This window comes from Megalops cyprinoides, chromosome 11, assembly GCF_013368585.1.
Source record: "Megalops cyprinoides isolate fMegCyp1 chromosome 11, fMegCyp1.pri, whole genome shotgun sequence".
NCBI classification, from domain to species: domain Eukaryota; kingdom Metazoa; phylum Chordata; class Actinopteri; order Elopiformes; family Megalopidae; genus Megalops; species Megalops cyprinoides.
The window spans coordinates 5,349,627-5,369,606 of NC_050593.1; the positions used below are offsets into that span (position 1 = coordinate 5,349,627).

General features: G+C 44.2%; 1 protein-coding gene and 1 long non-coding RNA gene across 3 annotated transcripts; one reads left to right on the plus strand and one right to left on the minus strand.

Moving 5' to 3' along the window:
- Nucleotides 1-56: 56 nt before the first annotated feature.
- Nucleotides 57-1,536, minus strand: LOC118786312. Its single transcript, XR_005005322.1, has 3 exons — nucleotides 1,434-1,536; nucleotides 1,022-1,102; nucleotides 57-103 (listed from the first exon to the last, which is right to left on the minus strand). It is a non-coding gene; the product is annotated as an uncharacterized LOC118786312 (long non-coding RNA).
- Nucleotides 1,537-13,181: 11,645 nt separating this feature from the next.
- faima (Fas apoptotic inhibitory molecule a) lies at nucleotides 13,182-19,487 on the plus strand. 2 transcript variants are annotated; one of them, XM_036541111.1, is made up of 5 exons: nucleotides 13,182-13,497; nucleotides 14,282-14,527; nucleotides 14,895-15,123; nucleotides 17,214-17,263; nucleotides 18,335-19,487. In XM_036541111.1, the coding sequence occupies exons 2-5, from the start codon at nucleotides 14,414-14,416 to the stop codon at nucleotides 18,482-18,484; spliced, it is 543 nt and encodes a 180-aa protein (XP_036397004.1). In that variant the 5' UTR covers nucleotides 13,182-13,497; nucleotides 14,282-14,413; the 3' UTR covers nucleotides 18,485-19,487. The 2 variants fall into 2 exon arrangements, with proteins under 2 accessions (XP_036397004.1, XP_036397005.1); XM_036541112.1 differs by having other exon boundaries at nucleotides 14,396-14,527.
- Nucleotides 19,488-19,980: the final 493 nt, after the last annotated feature.

A 19,980-nucleotide genomic window follows, 5' to 3' on the forward strand; every position in this document is an offset into this window, starting at 1 on the left:
AATGCAGGAATTCAGCCTTTTTTGTGAACCGAGTTACTTTTGCACTACACAAAAGCCAGCCAGAAAACTGAATCCATTACCTGTTCCATCTCCCTTCATCCACCTGCAAACAAAAAGTTTGGTTTAGGCACAAAGACATCACATGGACGACACTGTAGCTTGCCAGCTAGCTAACGCTCTTAACTTGGATGCGGCTAACAAGCTATATTACACAACTTTGTTTTTAACAGCTAGTTACATCTAATTAGACCTTAACATTTAATACAGTTTTGCAAAGCAAGTACTACCAACAGTACTGTGTGATTATTCAACATACTGTAAATACAATGTGAGATAAAGGAAAGCTTTTTACTTAATGTTCAATAACCTTCAGTGGGTGCTAATTCTTTGTTTTTATTTTTATTTTTTATTTTTAATTTGGTCTAAAATGTCTGACCAGATTTCTTTTATTGACACATGGTTCCATATTATGGAATGGATGGATGTTGAAACCCTTGATGAATGTTTGAAGCATAGAGACAAACATGAGATTTGTTTGGGTAAAGCTACTAAAGTTGCATAGGAGGCCTTACTGCGTATAATTACCCTTTTGGTAGTTGCTTTTGTGTATATATTTTATGTATGAATTTTAATGATTTGTATGATGGCTTTGCTTCAATTCTATGCCTTTATTTTTAAATGTAACAATATGAAATGCAACAAAAAATGCCCTCAATTTGTGTAAATTAGAAGATGCTGTTGGCCATTGGCCGAGTCAGGAATGTGTGGAGTTAAGAGGTGTACCAGTCAGAATTTGGGGGATGGAGTAGCAATAACAAAATAGTACTGGCAACAGTAAATTGGCATGTCTTCGAAAGCCAACTTAATTTGCCGATTCACATTACCCTACTTTTTCAAACCAACGTACACAGCAATTTAATTCAATTAGCTTAGTGAAATTAGTTTTGCCAAATCATAAAATTAAAGTTAGCTACCTAGAAAGATCATCGACAACATCAGCATTTCATTGAACTGAACTTACCCCAGCTCGCTAGGTCGTCGCACGCGTCTGACCAAGTCGGCTAGTCACAAATAGCCAGTTGAGTAGCGTTAACTTGTTTAGCTAAAAACACAAGAGTTCACATTAGCTAGTTAAACAACTCACCGAGTTCAACAATGAACAGCTGAAAAGCATTCTGGTTTTGGCTAGCCAGTTAACCTATTTCTGATATTAATTTGTAGACACCTGATAAGATAAAAGTGCAGTAGCTGAATTAACGTTAGATGTTTAACGTAAACCACATAAGCATATTCTGGCCGTAACAGAGCCGTCCATAAATTGCCTATACCCGTAGCTAACGCATACTAGCTAAAGTTGTGGTTCATATCAATGCGTACACTATCTTCGTATTGTGGCGTTAATATGACAATATGTGTTATAGCCTGCTAGCTACCTGATTTGTTTGTTCTTCCACTATCACGCCTTTAAAATAGCAATTGCATAATTTCATGCTTCACTGCACTTCTATTTACTTCTTCTCGCCAGTGTTGTTGACATTTTTCTTGACGGTTTGAAAAGAGCATAACCAGGAAGAGAGAAACTGATTTGTTTGATTTCAACCAATTGACGTTGTGAAAATGCTTATGTCACGCTTATGTCACACACATACCTTGCCTGATTGGCTCAAAGGTATGATGGTGAGGTAGAGAACTAAGCTGTATCTTTGGCAGTTGAAATTTGCTGAAGGGAAACGCGAATTGTTATAGCTAGTACTGCATACAGTGTAGGTATGCATTTCCTGTGAGCTTTTAAAAAATCCACTCACGAAAAAATAAGAGACATTTGCGTCTGTCTTCGCTCATACTGCTCACAAATAAAAGGGTCGTAGAGAGTATGGTGCTTTCCTTGTTGGAATGACAACTGTAGTTGCTGCTGGCATAGGCTGGCATACAACGTGAGATTGTTTAATTAACAAGGATGGCATTTTTCCATTTAAATTACGTTAAATGCTCATGACACATCACAGCTTTTGTGAGGTCTTTGTTCTAAACGTTATTGTTCATTGCACTCAACCTAACCTAACCTAAGTTTATTCTCAGTAATTTAAATCGGTCTAAAAAAATCGAACTAAATTTAGCTCCGTTTTGTAATTTGAATTTTCTAACACAAAAAAGCTATAACGTGGAACATTTAAGAGAAAGCTTTGGGATTACTTACCACTTAATTGTTCAAATAGCCATCCTTGTTAATTAAACAACGTCATGCTGTAACTTTCACAATAGCGCACAAACTACAGACAATCTGCGCTGTTTCGCGAGCATAATCATTTACTCTATTTACGCATTGGTGTCAGTTATTCTGTGAATTATTTGTTTTATTGTTAATCAAGGAGGATAAAGGGGAACAGGCTGAAAGTAATGATAGATTTAAAGGTAATGTTTCAGCCTCCCGTTTCCAGCTCACCAGCCGCCACTGGTGTAAATCCATTTTTATCTGGGGTAATGTGACTCCACTATATCTAACACTGCTATGGCAGTGGTGTAATTTAACTACACTCAGTGACCACTTTATTAGGTACACTTCTCAAATACCCTACCATCTGCATGTCGCAGCAGGAATTGAGATTCATCAGACCAGGCAATGTTTTTCCAATCGTCTACCGTCCAGTTTTGGTGAGCCTGTGCCCACTGTAGCCTGAGTTTCCTGTTCTCAGCTGACAGGAGTGGTACCCGGAGGGGTCTTCTGCTGCTGTAGCCCATCCACCTCAATGTTTGACATATGTTGTATGTTCAGAAATGCTTTTCTACATAGCACTGTTGTAATGTGTGGTTATTTGGGTTACTGTTGCCTTCCTCTCAGCTTGGACCAGTGTGGCCATTCTCCTCTGACCTCTGTCATTAACAAGGCATTTTCGCCCACAGAGAACTGCCACTCGCTGGATGTTTTTTGCACCATTCTCTATACACTCTAGCGACTGTTGTGCGTGAAAATCCTAGGAGAACAGCAGTTTCTGAGATACTCAAACCACCCCGTCTGGCACCAACAATCATCCCACGGTCAAAGTCACTTAAATCAGATTTCCTACCCATTCTGATGTTTAGTCTGACCAGCAACTGAATCTCTTGACTATGTCTTCATGATTTTATGCATTGAGTTGCTACCAGATGATTGGTTGATTAGATATTTGCATCAATGAACAGGCGTACAGGTGTACCTAATAAAGTGGTCACTGAGTGTATATTTCATGCTTTTGCTTTTGGTGGTAATATGCGCATTCTTGATGGTATTCAAATGTCACTGTAACATTTTTTTTTGTTTGTGGCACATTTTGATACACTCTGTGAACACTAAGCACTTAATATGGTCTCATAGACTAAAGGATGGCAGTCAGACAGGTAGTCAACACAAAATATCTGTTCCTTTATGGTCCATTCCCTGAACAACAGATCCTCATGAATTGCTTGATGTTATAATTTCACAATGTTGACATGAAGAAATTCTTTTAAAACTGAACTTTAAATATGAACACACAGGAGTGCATAGTTGTGAAAGAATCCATTATTATGACTACACACACGTGATACATCAGTAAGGTTTTATTCCAGTTTACAGGTAACATTACAGCCTAAATATTGATGGACTAATTCCACAGCTATTGTAGCTATTGTTACCCTGTCCTACAAGCTGTTTCAATCACTCCTCTCTGTCCTTTGAAAACAATATTATTTTTTATCTTTGAAAAATACTGTCTACCAATACTCTGGTTGTTGTCTGATAGGGTCCTACTTGAAAAAATAAATCAGCCATCCAAGCTGTGCAACCAATTAACTGCACATTTCTCACACGGTATCTTAATTTCTTTGTTTAAGTGCTGATTATTACATTAATTACTCCTATTTGCAGTTAGTATTGACTCTGTTCTAGCAAGTTAGAAATGAAATGATACCATGAAAAACTTGTAATTGTGGCTCTTTGGTCCAGCTGAATCCTGTCCCAAGGTCTCTAAAGTTGAGCAGTCATGCTCTAGAGACATGGCTGAAAGATAAATTAATGATCTTCACTGCAGAACTGATAGCAATATGGTAGATATGATAGAGATGGTCAGGACTACCAGTGGGTATTTCCTCAGGCTTGCCCAGTGGACTGCTAGTCATTCAGTGAAGCAAATCTTAGGCTAGGCAAGATATACTGAACACATGGGGATGATGGGGAATGAGACAAAGCAAAAGCTTTCTGCCCCAGGCTCTGTAGGCATCTGGATACATTCAGATATCTTTATTGAAAGAATACCTCAGCTCTAGTATTTGTAGTACTAGTACTTCAACGCAGTGATAATGTTTTTAAATGACGCTGGCCTGGACAAACACATTTGAGCATATTTGACACTGCAGTGTTATAGCTTGCCCTCTGATGTTCTAGATGGCAGTAATGTGCAGAATCAATACAGTCCCCTAAGTACTGAATTTAAAGGGATAAAAAATTGCAAACAAAACACTTGGCATTGTAAATTTAAAAGAGTTCACCACTGACTTGAAACAAGTGTTGGAAAATGGCCTAGTTAAAAAATGGCATTAATTTGAACATTTGAACATTTAAGGTTAAAAAAGCAATCAAGTGTATAGATGAATTTTCATTAGTATCAGGTCTTAAAATGAACATATACAAAGCTGTATTATTTCCACTAAGGCCTGGTGCACACTAGAGGATTTTCAAATCTTAACCGATTTTAAAAACATGGGAAACCACAGACATAACGACAGCTTTGACCGATTTTTAATATTTTAATCGTAAGAACGCAGAGTGGCAATTCCAGGGACTTGGGATGTCACAGAAACTCATGATCAAACGTGACTTCAGAGCAAAACCAATACGGAGGTGGACCGTCGTCTTCAGCTTGTTGCACTTGTGTGTGCTATGTTTTACTCTGAAAAAATAGGAGAAAAAACTGTGGATGAAGTCATGGCTGAGAAGAAAGAATCACACAAATCACACACAAATATTCTACTGGGGGGAAGCAGGATTCCCCAAAAAAAGGGAAAGACATCCAACAATACATAACAAGGAATACAAAACATTTGCTGTATATTATGCAAGGTAACAGTACAATTACGACGATCAATTCCAAGTGTATCACGCATGAAAACTTTAGAGGTAGTAAAATATGAGAATGTTAAACACAAAATAACTGTACTTTAAAATTCTTGAAAAGGTTGTTACATGGATTTACACAATAATAGGGCACACTTGTACAAATGCCTTATTGGGGGTAAGTGAGGTTTCAGAAAAGGGAAGAGAATAAAACAATACATAACAAGGAGTACATGACATTTGATTTAAATTTTACGGGCAACAGTACAAAAACAATCACAGTTTCCTAGTGTATCGCTCACCAAACTGAAAGGTATTAAAAAGTAAGGATGATAAACGCTAATGTTTCCCTGCTTACACTACTCATTAAAAAGGGTCTTGGCTATCTGGGGAAGGTGTGAAGCTTTCCATAAATTTTTCACTTGAGCAATACTGTGTTTCTGCGTTTCCCTTTGTATATAATCTTTAACCAAGTTCAAGGCTGCATTACAAACCTTTGGTACAGGTAGGTCGTACTTCTTAAAAGCCAGTATGTTTCTAGTTTTCCATAATGACTCTTTAATACAGTTAACTATTGCCCACCACCTGACGTATTGATCTTGATTGGCTTGCAAGTTTGTCAATCCGTACATGATGGAAAATTGGTTGGGTGGAGGGCAATGTATATTGGCCAACCAGCTTTCAAATTCTGACCACACACTGTGGGCATAATGACATGACCAGAAAATGTGTTCAGTTGACTTGTCTTTGAAACAACCCTTTCTCACACACTTACTACTCAGGGTACATCCCCGTTTCTTCAGAAATAGACGAGTGAGTAGGCAGTCGTGGGCTATCTGCCAGGCCAGGTCCTTATGTTTGTTAAATAGGTAGGCATTATTGATGTTTTTCCAGGCTGCTACACCTCTCTTTTAAAACACCAACAGGTGTCAATTGGTTCTTATCTGGTGACGATACATTTTCAATTTGCCTTCTAGATAATTTCTCTTTAAGAATAGCTGAAACTTTATGTTTCTTCAGAAATAGTTTCACTACATTGCAAAGTTGAGGACACGTCTCAGCGTAAGGGATATCCAGAGATGTACGTTTCCGGCCCACCCAAAATCTAGCAAATAATGTAACACAGAGCAAGCAACACTCAAGGGGGGGGACTAACTAAAAGGGAATGAAAACACAGTCACGGTGGGTAACTTTGTACGAGAGAAATGAACAGTTCAGAAAGCATGCTGGTCTATGCTCCACCCACTTCCCCAACATGTCACACTGCCCCCGCCTAGGAGGGTTGCTGTCCCCAGCAACCAACAATAAAGTCCCGGAGGTTTTGGGGAAGCTGCCGCTAACGTGGATCCCGCTGCAAAGGTCCTTCGGTGCCCCCTGGCGGCGCGACTGAAGTCGATGTTTGGCTCTCGGCCCCTGACTCCCCCCGGATGGAGCCAAGGGTTGGTAGGGCGTGAGCCGGTCGCGGTGGAGCACCACCACCTGATTCCGCCAGACAAGCCACACCACACAGCGACACAGAGTCGCTCCAGCACCATGCACGGACTAACCCACTGGCTTGTGAGCTTGGGGGAGAGACCCTTCTTCAGCTCCAGGCTGTACACCCATACCAGCACCCCTGGAGTAAAGTCCTCCCCCGTGCACCTTGAGTCGTACGCCCGTTTCTGTCAGATCCCGGCACTGGACACAGCCCGTCTGGCAAGCTCGTGCACCTCCCAGAGCTGCTCCCGGATGTTGTGGAGTTAATCCAATCTGGGCATGCCCTCCACCTCAGGCTCGGGGGGTGGGCCGAACACCAGGTCCGCGGGGGTCTGAAGTTCGCGCCCAAACATGAAGGCCGCAGGGGTGCAGTGAGTGGACTAATGCATTGCCGTCCGGTACGCCCACAGGACCAGGGGCAGGTGGAGGTCCCAGTCCTGCTGCTGACGACCAGTGAGGATGGTGAGCTGGGTAGCCAGGGTGCGGTTGAACAGCTCCACCAACTCGTTGCTCTGGGGGTGGAGTGGCATTGTCTGGGTCTTCTTAATCCCCAGCTACCAACAGACCTCATCGCACTCGACGGTGGTGGCGACACTCTGGTCGGGAACCGCATATGCCTTGGACCACTTGGTGAAGTAGTCCATGGCCACGAGCACGTAGCAGGTCCCCCGGTCGGTGGTAGGGAAAGGGCCGTCCATGGAGGACGTCCATGCCCACATGCTCCATCGGGGCCCGACCAGTACCAGCACTCCTCTCCCTTGCAGGGGCATCTGGACAGGGCATCTGCGTTGGTGTGGAGATGCCCGGCCCGGTGGTGGACCTCGAAGTGGTAGTCCTGCAGCGCTTCAGGCCACCAAGCCAGCTGCCCCTCTGGCTCCTTGAAGCTGAGGAACCAGGTGAGGGAGGCATGGTCGGTGCGCAGGACGAACCTGCGCCCGTAGAGGTACGGCCAGAAGTGACGAAGCCCCAGGATGAAGGCTAGCAGCTCCCGACGGGTGACACAATAATTCCACTCTGAAGTAGACAATGACCTGCTCACCATGCTCCCCCTCCTGGGAAAGCACCGCGCCTTGGCCCACGTTGCTGGCATCGGTGTCCACGATGAATGGACACTGGGGGTCGGGGTAAGCCAGCACGGGAGCCTTGATGAGTGCCGACCGGAGCTGGGCGAAGGCGGCGGTGCAGTCTTCACCCCAATGGAACACCTGGCCCTTCTGGGTCAGCCGATGAAGTGGGCTGGCGATGGTGGAAAAGTCCCAGATGAACCGCCAGTAGTAAGATGCCAGCCCCAGGAAGCTCCGCAGCTCTGCAGGGGACAGGCCAGTCCCTTACCATGGCCACCTTCGCCAGATCAGTGGAAACCCCTGTGGCGCTGACCACATGCCCCAGGAAGGACGTCTTCCACTGGAATAGATGGCACTTCTTGAGGTGAAGGCGCAGACTGGCCCGGCGGATGGCACAGAAGACATCCCTCAGGTTAGCCAGGGCACCCTCGAAGTCCATAGCATGGACGAGGAGGTCGTCCAGGTAGACGATGCAGCGGCTCTGGGGGATGTCAGCCAGGACCCTCTCCATCAGGTGCTCGAAGGTGGTCGGGGCATTACAGAGGCCGAAGGGCATGACCCGGAACTGCCACAGCCCCTGGCTGATGGAGAAGGCGGTCTTGGGGTGCACCTCCGGCGTCAACTCCACCTGCCAGTAGCCGCTGCGGAGATCGAGGGAGCAGAACCAGCGGGACCCGGCGATCTGGTCAAGGTCATCGATGCACGGCAGGGGGTAGGAGCCTTGCTGGTGACCCCGTTGAGGGGGTGGTAGTCCACGCAGAAGCTCCAGGTGCCATTCTTCTCTGGACCAGGACAGCAGGAGTGGCCCAGGGGCTACTGGAGGGCTCGATGACACCCGCCTCCACCATTTCCTTCACCTTCTGTTCCGCTGCCGCCCGCTTGGTGAGGGGTAGGCGATGGGGGCGGAGGCGGATGGGGCACGCATCGCCGGTGTCAATGTAGTGGCACACCAGGCTGGTATGCATGCAGTCCTCATCCCTGGCTGTGAAGATGTCAGCTGACTGCTCCAGTAGCTCCCTTAGCTGGCGCTTCTGGTCAGCCTCGAGGCCCCCGCAACTCTGTTGGTACAGGTCGTCGACAGCCTGTCTGGTCTTGGGTGAGGCTTGGGGCAGCAGCAAAGACGTGGACGCCCCCTCTGTCGCTGGTGGCGGCGTGGCGGACCTCTTGGCAAGCGCCGGTGACAGGGCAGACCCTCCGGCTGATGGTGACAGCCTGGTGGACCTCCTGGCTAGCGCTGGTGACGGGGCAGACCCTACAGCTGATGGCGGCAACGAGGCGGTTGGTCACAGTCCCTCTTTGCCGGAGTGCCACAGCTTCCAAACCCAGGTAGAACGTAACCCTGGGAACATCCACTGTGACCTCCCACTTGGCCAACAGGTCCATCCCAATGATGCAGGGGTCCTGGATGTCAGCTAGCCAAAACCGATGTGGCTAGCGACGGACACCTACAGCGACTTTTCCCCCTGCATCTGAGCGCATTCACCAGTGACTGTGGCGATGCACAGCCTGGGGGGTTTCCAGCCCCGTGGTCTCGGCCCATCAGTACCAGGCAGGGTTCCGGAGCGAACCAGCAAAATGGTGGATCCTGTGTCCACCAGGGCTTGGCACGGGATGCCATTGAGGTCGCAGTCCACATACAGCCCATGTGACTGGCCCAGCCGGCCGAGCCGCAGTGATGACTTGGTGAGGGAAGGAGGGTTGTTGACGGGTGGCAGTTCCCCTGTTGTGCCACCCCACTTCAGTTTAATGGTGGCTGGGACAATGTGCTCCATGGGGCCGGAGCCGGGCAGTGGCATGCAACGTGCCCCGGCTTTCCACACTGGTAGCAGCCCTCCATCGATTGCCTGGCTGCTCTCCTCGTTTCCTGTCGTGGTCGCTGTGGTGGTGCGGTGGAGACCTGGCAAGCCACTTCTTCTTTGTCGCTCCCTTTACAATCCATCTGCCATACGCAGTGCCTCACGATGGGGGGACGGTCTCCCGTGCACAGCATGTGCTCGACCTGCTCTGCCTCAAGCAGGGCTGCCAACAGAGTCCCAGATGCAAGCAGACAGATATGCTCCCAAAGTGGTTCCGGCCGGAGCCCCCGTACGAAGGCCTGGAGGGTGAGCTCCTCTTGTGTTGCGGTGTCGAAGGATGGGTACCCACACCAGGCGTACAGTTGAACGTCCACGGTGTAGGCACCAAGGCTCTCTCCCTCTTCCCTCAGGCGGCCGACCAGTTTGTCCCTGGCGTCGTCAGAGTGCTCACAGCGGCCGAATCGGCGCTGTATCGCCCCTTGATGGCTGCCCAGCTGAGACACTCCTTGGGCTGGAGGTCCATGAGGATCTGCAGCGCTTTGTCCTGTAATGCCAGAGCGACCTGGACCGCTGTTTCTTCCGCTGACCACTCGTTGAACTAGGAGGCCAGCCGCACTTGAATGAGGTAAGTCTCTTCCCCGCTGTAGCGCGGCAGCTTCATCACACCCCGGTGGGAGCCCCTTGGCTCCATGGGGGAAGCTGTAAGGCCGGCTCCTAGCTGAACCGCGGGGGAGGCGGCGACTGGTCCCACAGACCACGGCGCAGGTGAGTCCGCTGGCAGAGTCAGCCCAGGATCGCATTGGAGCGGCGACGTTGGGGATCCGGAATTCCATTGGCGGTCCGGCGCAGCCATCAGGCGGGGGACTCTGGCTCCATGGGCGGTCTCCCCTTGCATTTGCTCTTTGGACCAATGCCCCTTCCCGCTGTAGCTGCGCGATGAGCCCCTCTACTTCACGTAGGGACATAATTTTTCTTCCCATTTCTGACACCAATTGTAGTGAGTAGTGATGTGCAGTTCATGAACGAACGAATCTTTTTGAACAAATCTTTGAGGTGAACTGAGTGTACTGAATCCCTAGTCTAAAAGATTCGTTCCTTCCTCTTTGCAAACATGCGCGCTGATTAGTTGGCATAGCAGCTATAACTCTCCCTCCATTGGACATTAGATATGTGGTCTGTCCATGAAGCAGCCTATCACAAAACTGTATCAGCAGTACGTTCATGACAACAAGTAGCCAATGGCTGAAATGCTAAAACTTTCAAAGCACCTCCCACTGGCCATCTCAGCACAGCTGACGATGCGAGACAATGCAAAAGATCCGGTGACCACGAAGACTCTGACCTCCACCTACTGACCTTATGAACTGTTGACAAGCTCCTCAGTTCACCGGTTCGTTCGGACTCAAAGGAACTGTGAGTCCTCAGTTCACCAGTTCGTTCGGACTCAAAGGAACTGGTGACTATGATGACAAGTTCTTCAGTTCACCAGTTCGTTCGGACTCAAAGGAACTGGTGACTATGCTGACAAGTTCTTATATATATATATATATATATGGCTGTTTTTTTTTTTTTTGTTTTAGGAAATGACATGTACTTAGGCTATTATACGCGTTAAAATGTGGGGTTCTATTACCTTCCTAAAGACGAAGTATACTTTGGACTGCATGATTGTTTAAATACCATGGTGCAGTTTCACGTAATGAATATTACGATTTAGTTATTAATTTCATTGACATTTGGTTTCACACGCGCTGTTCTGCCGCAGAGCAGGCTACAGATTCGTGTATGCCGCCTGATTAGATACGAAAATGTACGAATCAGTTACTCAAACCATTTTATTGAACTGAAAGAGAAGAAACGCATCACGAAGACACATGGACTTGAACAGCACTAATAGCGAACGATATCTAGCCATTTATTTAACAACACAAAACAAACGACTCAGAATCGCGATGGAAAGGAGGGGAATAACTCCAAGGGAATGAAAACACAGTCACGGTGGGTAACTTTGTACAAGGACACAAGCATGCTGGTCTATGTTCCGCCCACTTCCCCACACGTCACAATACATTTTGCAGCGCAAGCTGGAGTTGAGTTGGAAATAAAGTTTTATTGTTAGTCTCAAACGGGGCTTGTGCAAGCTACTGCTGCCCGCTATTTGTTATTTGTTCACAGGTGGAGGGGAGAGTGAAGCCTGTGATTATTAGAAATGTAGTCATTTATACATTCTCTGACCTTCCACTGCCCTGGAGATGCCGTTCCATATTAATATGATTGTGCTCTGGGCTTGTACGAAGGTTAACTGTCAGTTGCTGGGTTGGTGACGCTTCCCGGTCAGCTCGCTGTCATTAGCTATTGCGGGTTTCTGCTCAGGATTCCATCGCTGTTCCTTTCACACTACAGGATCAAGTCGTAAATATCAATCATGTTTGTTATTTACGATTCGAAATCGGGGAGTCTCCGATCAAGTCGGTAACACTTAAGACTTAAGTCTGTAAACCTCTCACACTACAGGATCATTTGGGCAGACAATCGGTTCTGACCAGCCCCGCCTCGTGAACGACCTGCGTGAAGTTGGCACCCCAAGTATTTAAAAAGTTCGAAATGGTATTACTGTTCGTTTGTGTTACGTTTGTGCCGTAAAATTTTTCGTTTGTGCTGCTATGGTTTTTTAGATATAACAAATTATATTGTATGTGCTGTGACGTCACCCAGCATCACAACCTTCACCGAATTGCTCCAAAATGGTCTCGTTCGCTTGTGCTACGTTTGTGCCGTAAAAAATTTCGTTTGTGCTGCTATGGATTTGTAGATATAAACATTGCATTTTTGGGCGATGACGTCACCCGAATTGCTCCAAAATGGTCTCATTCGTTTGTGCTACGTTTGTGCCGGGTGCTGGGTGATCTCATCGCCCAAAAATCTAATGTTTATATCTACAAATCCATAGCAGCACAAACGAAAATTTTTAACGCCCCCCCCCCCAAAAAAAAAATCGGGGACCCAAAATCGGCCCAATTATCCTCTAGTGTGGCGCCAGCATAAAGTGACAGAATTAAATGTAATTGGTATTAAAAACAAAATTATATATTTAGGGGTAGTTTGATAATAAGTAAAGATGAACGCAGTATACTCAACTTTAATACTATTCTTGAGAACATTAAAATCCATTTACATCTCCTCATCCTTAGACATCCCTCACCATTTTAGATAAAACATTATTCAATTGCACATGGACGAGCAGACCTCACTTTACAAACTTAACAAAAGAGGTTTTATGTAATAAGAAATTTAATCTTGGTTTAGAAGCACTAATTTACGAAACTTTAAATAACATATTCAAGGTTAACTGGCTTATCAGACTAATTAAAGAAAAAACATAACATTGAATACATTTCCAAATATTTGTTTAATTTGATGGGTGATATAGATTTTTTTACTGAGATGCAATTATAAAATTGAGAAATTAAATGTTAAATTGTCCGAATATAACATAAAATAAACATAACTTTTCCCCTAATAAATGTTTTATTTGGAGAAATAGGAATATTCATTTTGATAATAAAATCTCTTTTCCATACATGTAGTATACTTCCCTCCCCCCGCTTGCATTTTCGCATGCAGCCTTGTGATACAGCGGATGACCAGGCTAGAGCACAAAGAAGCTACGCCCCTAGCTAAGACGGAGGAAAAAGTTTTCTTTCACATCTCGCGAGAAAGTTTGTTGTGACGTTGGCGTTATGTTATCACGGGAGCTCGTCCCTTTTCAATTTCGAATGCATGATACACAGAATACACAAACGTCCGAATCTCTGTAACAATACAACATTTAAACGCAGTTGGAATGCAAGTGTCTTAAAATTTTGATAATAGGCAACATTAGGCATTTACCCGACGGCGAAATGAGGAACATAGAGGGGTAACGTTTGCAAGCAGAGGTTTACTTGCAAGTCTTTGATTGGTTTCCATAGCGACAGTTTCTATCACAGCTACAAAGGCCCTTTAATTAATATTATCCAAGGTCTTTTCCAGATAGTTATCTATTTACATCGAACAGCAAAGAGGCACTGTAGTGTTTGCGTCAAACGGAAAGGTAAGGTATATCATAAATGAATATGCATCTTGTTTCGTGTAATATAGCATGCGCACTACAAACGAAGCATGCCAATAATTTGTCGTTAGATAAAACAGGATGGCTATGCATTATTATCTTAACTAGGTAACCTTAGCTCGCCAGCTATCACTTCAGTCGCTAGCAATTAATGTGCTGGCAGGGTAACGTTAAAATACGAGTAGTTATTAAATGGGCATACCGTTTGGTTCAGTGTGGTTTGCCTGCAACCAGCTGTGTAGTTTTTGCATTTGCTTGCATCAGAAGTGAAAACATTAACTTTCTGTAATAAGCAAACATACTGTAGACACAGTTCACCAAACGGGAGTAGCGCTAGCTGACTGGTAAGGTCACAGCTAGCTAGCTACACTTACATATTCGGAGGGGGAGGAGGGAATTCAATTTCTCAAGGAGTAGTTCACTGGACTAACATTAGCCAGCTGCACTTCACTTCAAAAAGGACCTGTTGCATATTAGCCAACCGAATAGCTTGTTAACGCCATCTGTGTTTCAACAGTTCTGTATTCTACTCTTACAATAGCTTCATGGTTTGTTTGTAGTGTAGTCCCTTTAACGGAAATTGCGTTCCTGTGTTGCAGTCACATAACGCATGAATTGGCAGTGACAGTTGGTCCTTATATAGCCAGTGTGATTGCATTAAGCCTCTTACACTAATGAACTTGGTGCTGATCTTGCACTCACAGAACTGACCAGCACAGTATGTCGCTCCCGCTCTGAGGGTTTCTCTCTATTCGTAATTACACAGGAGACAAGGAATGCCGCTGCCACGAGTCACTGTAATATTATGACATCAACATAAAACACTGGAAGAGTGAGTCATCGCTGTCTTTGGTGTCCGTCCATCTTTCTGGCCCGCTAGAACAGCAAGCGTGACAACATGTCAGGGGACCTGGTGGGTGTTTGGGAGGTGGCGCTGAGCGACGGGGTTCACAGGATCGAATTTGAGCACGGCACCACCACGGGAAAACGAGTTATTTACATCGATGGAAAGGTAGGCCAGAGGCGTCTCCACTGATGCGCAGAATTCATGTGTGGGTACATTTAGAGAACTTGCGAATTTCACATAGTCACGTACATAAATACTTATGGTGTTCCCAAGGCCCTTGAAAATATGAATCCTTGAAAATCAAGGAAAGGTAAAAATAGTATTTTTTATGCTGAATTACACGATTCTGTCTGATTAATTAGATGCCTTGATGTTGTTTATGATCTTACAGTGTCTGTGTTGATGTTGCTATTCAATTGACAAGTTTTCTGGCTTACAATATGCCTGCAGCCTGCATTGAAAGCAATGTGCAACATTAAGTAATTTTTTTTGATGAATAATTGGGGCGGGGGGGTTCACATTTCTTACACAGGAAGTGATAAGGAGGGACTGGATGTTTAAACTTGTTGGCAAAGAGACATTTACGGTTGGGAGTATGGACACAAAAGCGACCATAAACATTGACGCGGTCAGTGGCTTCGCTTATGAGTACACCCTGGAGATCAACGGCAAGAGTCTGAAGAAGTACATGGAGAACAGGTCCAAGGTCACCAACACGTGGGTGCTGAACCTTGATGGAGTTGACTGCAGGATCGTGCTGGGTAAGAGGCTGGCCTCCTTGTCCAAGTTTCCTGATGCTAGCTTTGAAAGGGATAGACAAGTAGGTTGTGTCTGCTTTGCATCTGTGTAAATTCGCTAGTGTTTTCTGTATGTTTCTGAGCTGATGTAGTGGGCTGGTTGAACAAAGGTGTCCATATGGTTGGATGATCAATAGATCAGTGCAAGCACAGCACATGTCAATTCTAGAAAATCACAGTCTTGTATTGTGGATTTTTCCCCAGAATGCTGATAACATTGCGTTTCAGTCAAGCTTTGTCTCTCATCATTTGGGAATATTTGACACTCCTTGTCAGTCACAAGGTACTTTCCTGGATGCTTTCAGCAGGAATCACACCAGTCAGTGATTACATTTGGCATAGAGTTATCTCAGAATGCTTGCGTCGTCACACTTCATACCCTCACTTGTACTCCAAAGTGCGTACATTTTTTCAGAATTCTTCAGATTTCTCCAGCATGTTCATGAGCATTGGGACAGTTGTGTGGTAGTTAGCTCAACAGGTGGTATTTGTTCACTGTCTCAGATTCTTGCACTTCTGTATAGTATTTATATTAATTTTATTGTTGTTTATTATATATACACATACTTGTATGCATATTGTATGTATTGTTCTAGTGACCCAGTGTTGTTTAGGAGATATCCCTGTGCAGGACTGGGGACCTCTGATCAAGACTTGCCAAAGCTGCATGCTATATGTCAGACACAAGTTCCAAGTGTCTACCTGACCTTAGCATAGAGACCCAGTCACCTGCTTAACATCCAGCTCAGAGTCCACTTTGTGTGTTGATTATCTGAAGTGCACCCCATATATGAAATACAGTGCTCATGTCCCTGTGCCCGTATGTGCTTACCTTGATCAAATAATTTGTCTGAGATTTACTCACGTCAGCAGTAACAAACAGTGGTGCACATGCAAAATCAACCCAAACCAGCCACTGGAAAGACTAATTAGCCTTGAAAGTATCTAAAAATTCAATGCCAGAAATGCCTAAAATGTTTATTACACATTACAGGTTAAAAACTTTTATATACTGTGAGAAAATCTGAGAAGTCCCACAAATATTCTTCTCTGTTGTTTTCTGTTGTGTGTGATAAAGGCACGGCTGGGCTAATGTGGAAATAAAACTCTGAACTCACTGAACAATTGCTCCAGTGTAATTCCTTGTGATGTTTATTTGCTTGAATGGCAATATATTTTATGAGGGAGAAGGATTGCTGGTCCCAAAGGTTGCAACTAATAAAATTTATGGTGTAGGACAGAGAATCTGAATGCGATTTCCTTTTCTTCTCATATTGGAATGGGTGACTGCTGTTATGAATTTGATCACCTCAGCTGCTTTGTTTTTAATCACTGCCCAAGACTCAAAGATTCAAGATTCAAGATTCAAAAAATACCTGACTAACTGCTGAACTCTAATCTGGATGCATGTGCAGAGTTAAACCAGAGGGTACTGTTTGTCCAAATCTTGCCTCATCTTATACCGTGGACATGTTTTTTTTTTTCTTCGGGCTGTGTGTCTAAAAAAACCCTTTGATAGTATCTCTGTTCTAGCTGAGAAAAAAATGTAATGAATTTTGTCTGTGTGGTATCACTTTAAAGGCATTTGCACAGTAGGGTGTGGCAATGTGTTGCTATGCAAAGGTTGTTTAGTTTTGTAACATTTACAGGGTGCTGTATAGCTCAAAGGTACAGGAGATCCAGTAGCCCTGTGCAGCAGAGCAGGGGTTTGGCTCTTCTGTATACAAGACCTTTTGTAGTCTAGTGTCCACAGTTCAGGCAGTGTCGTCCCTGGTTCTTAGAACAGATTAAGCAGGTCAGGAGCTCACTTTGCTGTGACCTATTTTAGTTGTATATTTACTCAGTGACTGCTCAGTCCTCCATAATACCAGGAAGTTAAGTATTGTCAACGCTGAACAATGTACTGTATATGACGGAGTAGAGCAATTGCCATGTTCCCTGTTGTGATAGGCAATGCTATTGCATGTCTTGTGTATCCCATGTACCCAGATGTCTTGATAGTCAACAGGAATTTCTTGGCAGGTTGATTAATTTCAGACCTTCTCTTTTGACAGAGAAAGATACGATGGATATATGGTGCAACGGGCAAAAAATGGAGACTGCGGTAAGTCTTCAGCATTCCCCGTTGGCCCGTTCTACTCCCACCTGAAATGAAAGGCCAAGACACATGAACTGTCAGGACACATTAACCAGTGAACTTAAAACCAACTTAACTGCATTCTTCAGCAACCATGTCATTTCTTATTGTACTTGCATTTTATTATGAATCATTGCGAAACACCAATGATGAACTTAATTGCATTCTTCAGCAACCATGTCATTTCTTATTGTACTTGCATTTTATGATGAATCATTGCGAAACACCAATGACATATTTATTTGTATTATGTCTTAAATGCAATTTGCTTTTTGCAAACTGTATAAACAAGAAATGGAGTCATGACATTACTATAATGCTCTCAAATAGTTTTATTTTCAAGTAACCATAAAATGGACAAATTTTTCATCCCTGGGAATATTTTGTCAGGACAACAAACATCAGCGTCTCGCCTGTATAAATAACTTCAAGTTCATCCAATGTGATTGATGTAATTGATCTCTTTCAAAGATCGACTTGTACACTTTGTAATTGTACAAAATCAATTGTCTGTTAAATAATTGACCATAGAACAATTACATATATTTCCTCTTTATACAGTTATGCTCTAGTGCAGCACCTACTATCAGCATAAGGATGTGGGTGTGCCATGAGAACAAGCTGTGCCTTGAGAACAACCACATTAGGGCCAGTTATAGGCCCAATTACAAGAAGGGACAGGGGTTCTAATGTTGCAGGAGATGCTGCAGTGAGACATTGGGAAGTGAAGCTTCCCAAACCCCCTGGTAGGTGGACCTACCATGTACTTTCAGTCACTGACTCGTAAGAACCAACTGAAAGACTTGGCTGTCCATAGCAAAAGATTATAATTGGTTCAGAATAGTTAGTGGTCACTGTCAGTAGAGTGGGGATTGTCTCCCACCTCTACTTAGTTTTGTCCCAAACAACTAGCCAACACGGCTGCACGCTTATTGACTTATCTGCAGTGCAAGTGCACACTTTAAATAGAAGTGCATTGAGCAGGCTGCAGTGGTAAAATGAAAGTGACTGTTTCCACCCCCTGCTTTTGGCATACAGGGTGAGTTTGTGGATGACGGCACGGAGACACACTTCACAGTGGCCGACCATGACTGCTGCATCAAGGCCGTCAGCAGCGGGAAGAGGCGGGACGGGCTCATCCACTCCCTGCTTGTGGATGGCGTTGAGGTGACTGAGGCCACCGAGTGACAGGAGTGGGAGGGGGTGGCAGGAGGTGGGTGCTCTCGGCACGTCCCAGGAGGGGGCTGAAGTTTACAAGTCACAGATCAAACACGGACGTCTAGGTGTCCCACTGAAGTGGTCGTGAGGAGGACCAGACAGACACACAGCCGCCTTTCATGTCACCTGTTAGATCAGTGGAGAGACAGTAGGCAGCTGTGTTTCTGACTGAATTTACATCAGTATGTAACTTAAAGCACGTAAAACAGCATCAAGAGGGATGAGCAGTCATCTTGCTGTTGGTAGAACCCACTCCGCTGTCACTCAGTAAATGAACATGGAAGCGTGAACGCATTTGGTGCTTGCAAGTTTGGCTTTGCGACCCACTGTCAGGATCAGAGCATTTGCACGTTTTGCAATAATAACCAGCATTCCCAAGGAAGTGCACTTTCTGCTGTTATGTGGTTTGCTTTATGAATGGCTTATCTTAGCAATTTACTACTTGAGTGTTTATTACTCTTACAATCAGATTCATATAAGAGAAACTGGCAGTATTGGGCGTTGGTTGAAACCCACAACCCTCCGAGTCAGTTGCTTCATCCGCTACTTCGCACTCATGCTTTCTGTGTTAAGTATGCTTGTATATTGACACTATGTGTACTGCACAATCTATGAAGTGTCATGTCTAATGAAAATGTGTCAGCTTAGTTGAAATATGTCACTTCAGGGCACTCTGCTCCATGTAACTTGTTGATTTACAGGATAGCTTGTGTCCTTTCTCAGGTTTCAGAGACTAGATTTCTGTATTACAGGGATATTGTACGCAACACCATCAAACATGTGGGTATTAAATTTTTAATATATGTGATGTTATTTTTCTGTTGTACTGGATTATGATGTGATAATTAGAAAATAATTCTAATTTGACTAGATTATGTATGGCTCTGTTTGTATGAATCTGTTGAAATTGGAATTTCACTTTTCCAGTGTCACAGGGTGAAACTTTCCAGCTGTCAAATAAAACATTTGTTCATTAGGGGGTTTAGTGCTAAAATGTACAATAAAAAAGAAAGGTTCAAAACAAAAACGCTTTAGTCACCTCTCATTTCATTTATAGACAACCTCTCTTGCAAATAACTAGGAAATGACTTCTTGCATTGCAGTCTGAGAAAACCTGGTTTCGGTGTGGCATACCAGTTCTACTGGATTCCTTATGAAAATGAATGCAATGACATACCTACCATGCTGAAGTCCTTCTTTTAAAAGGAAAAAGGCAGACAATATATTCTGAACTGTAAAAAGACACAATACATATGATTTTTTTTTGTTTTATTGGTACTGATGAAGTCACATTGTATTTCTTACATAACCTGCTAGCGTTATACCTTAGCCAGTTCAGCACGTTTTAAACGTTACGTTTTAAAGGTTATACATTTATGTTGTATCCAGACTGCTAAATCCTTGTACCTATGGGTATTTCATTATGTAACCAAACACTAAAATCCCATAACCCTTAAAATAACAAT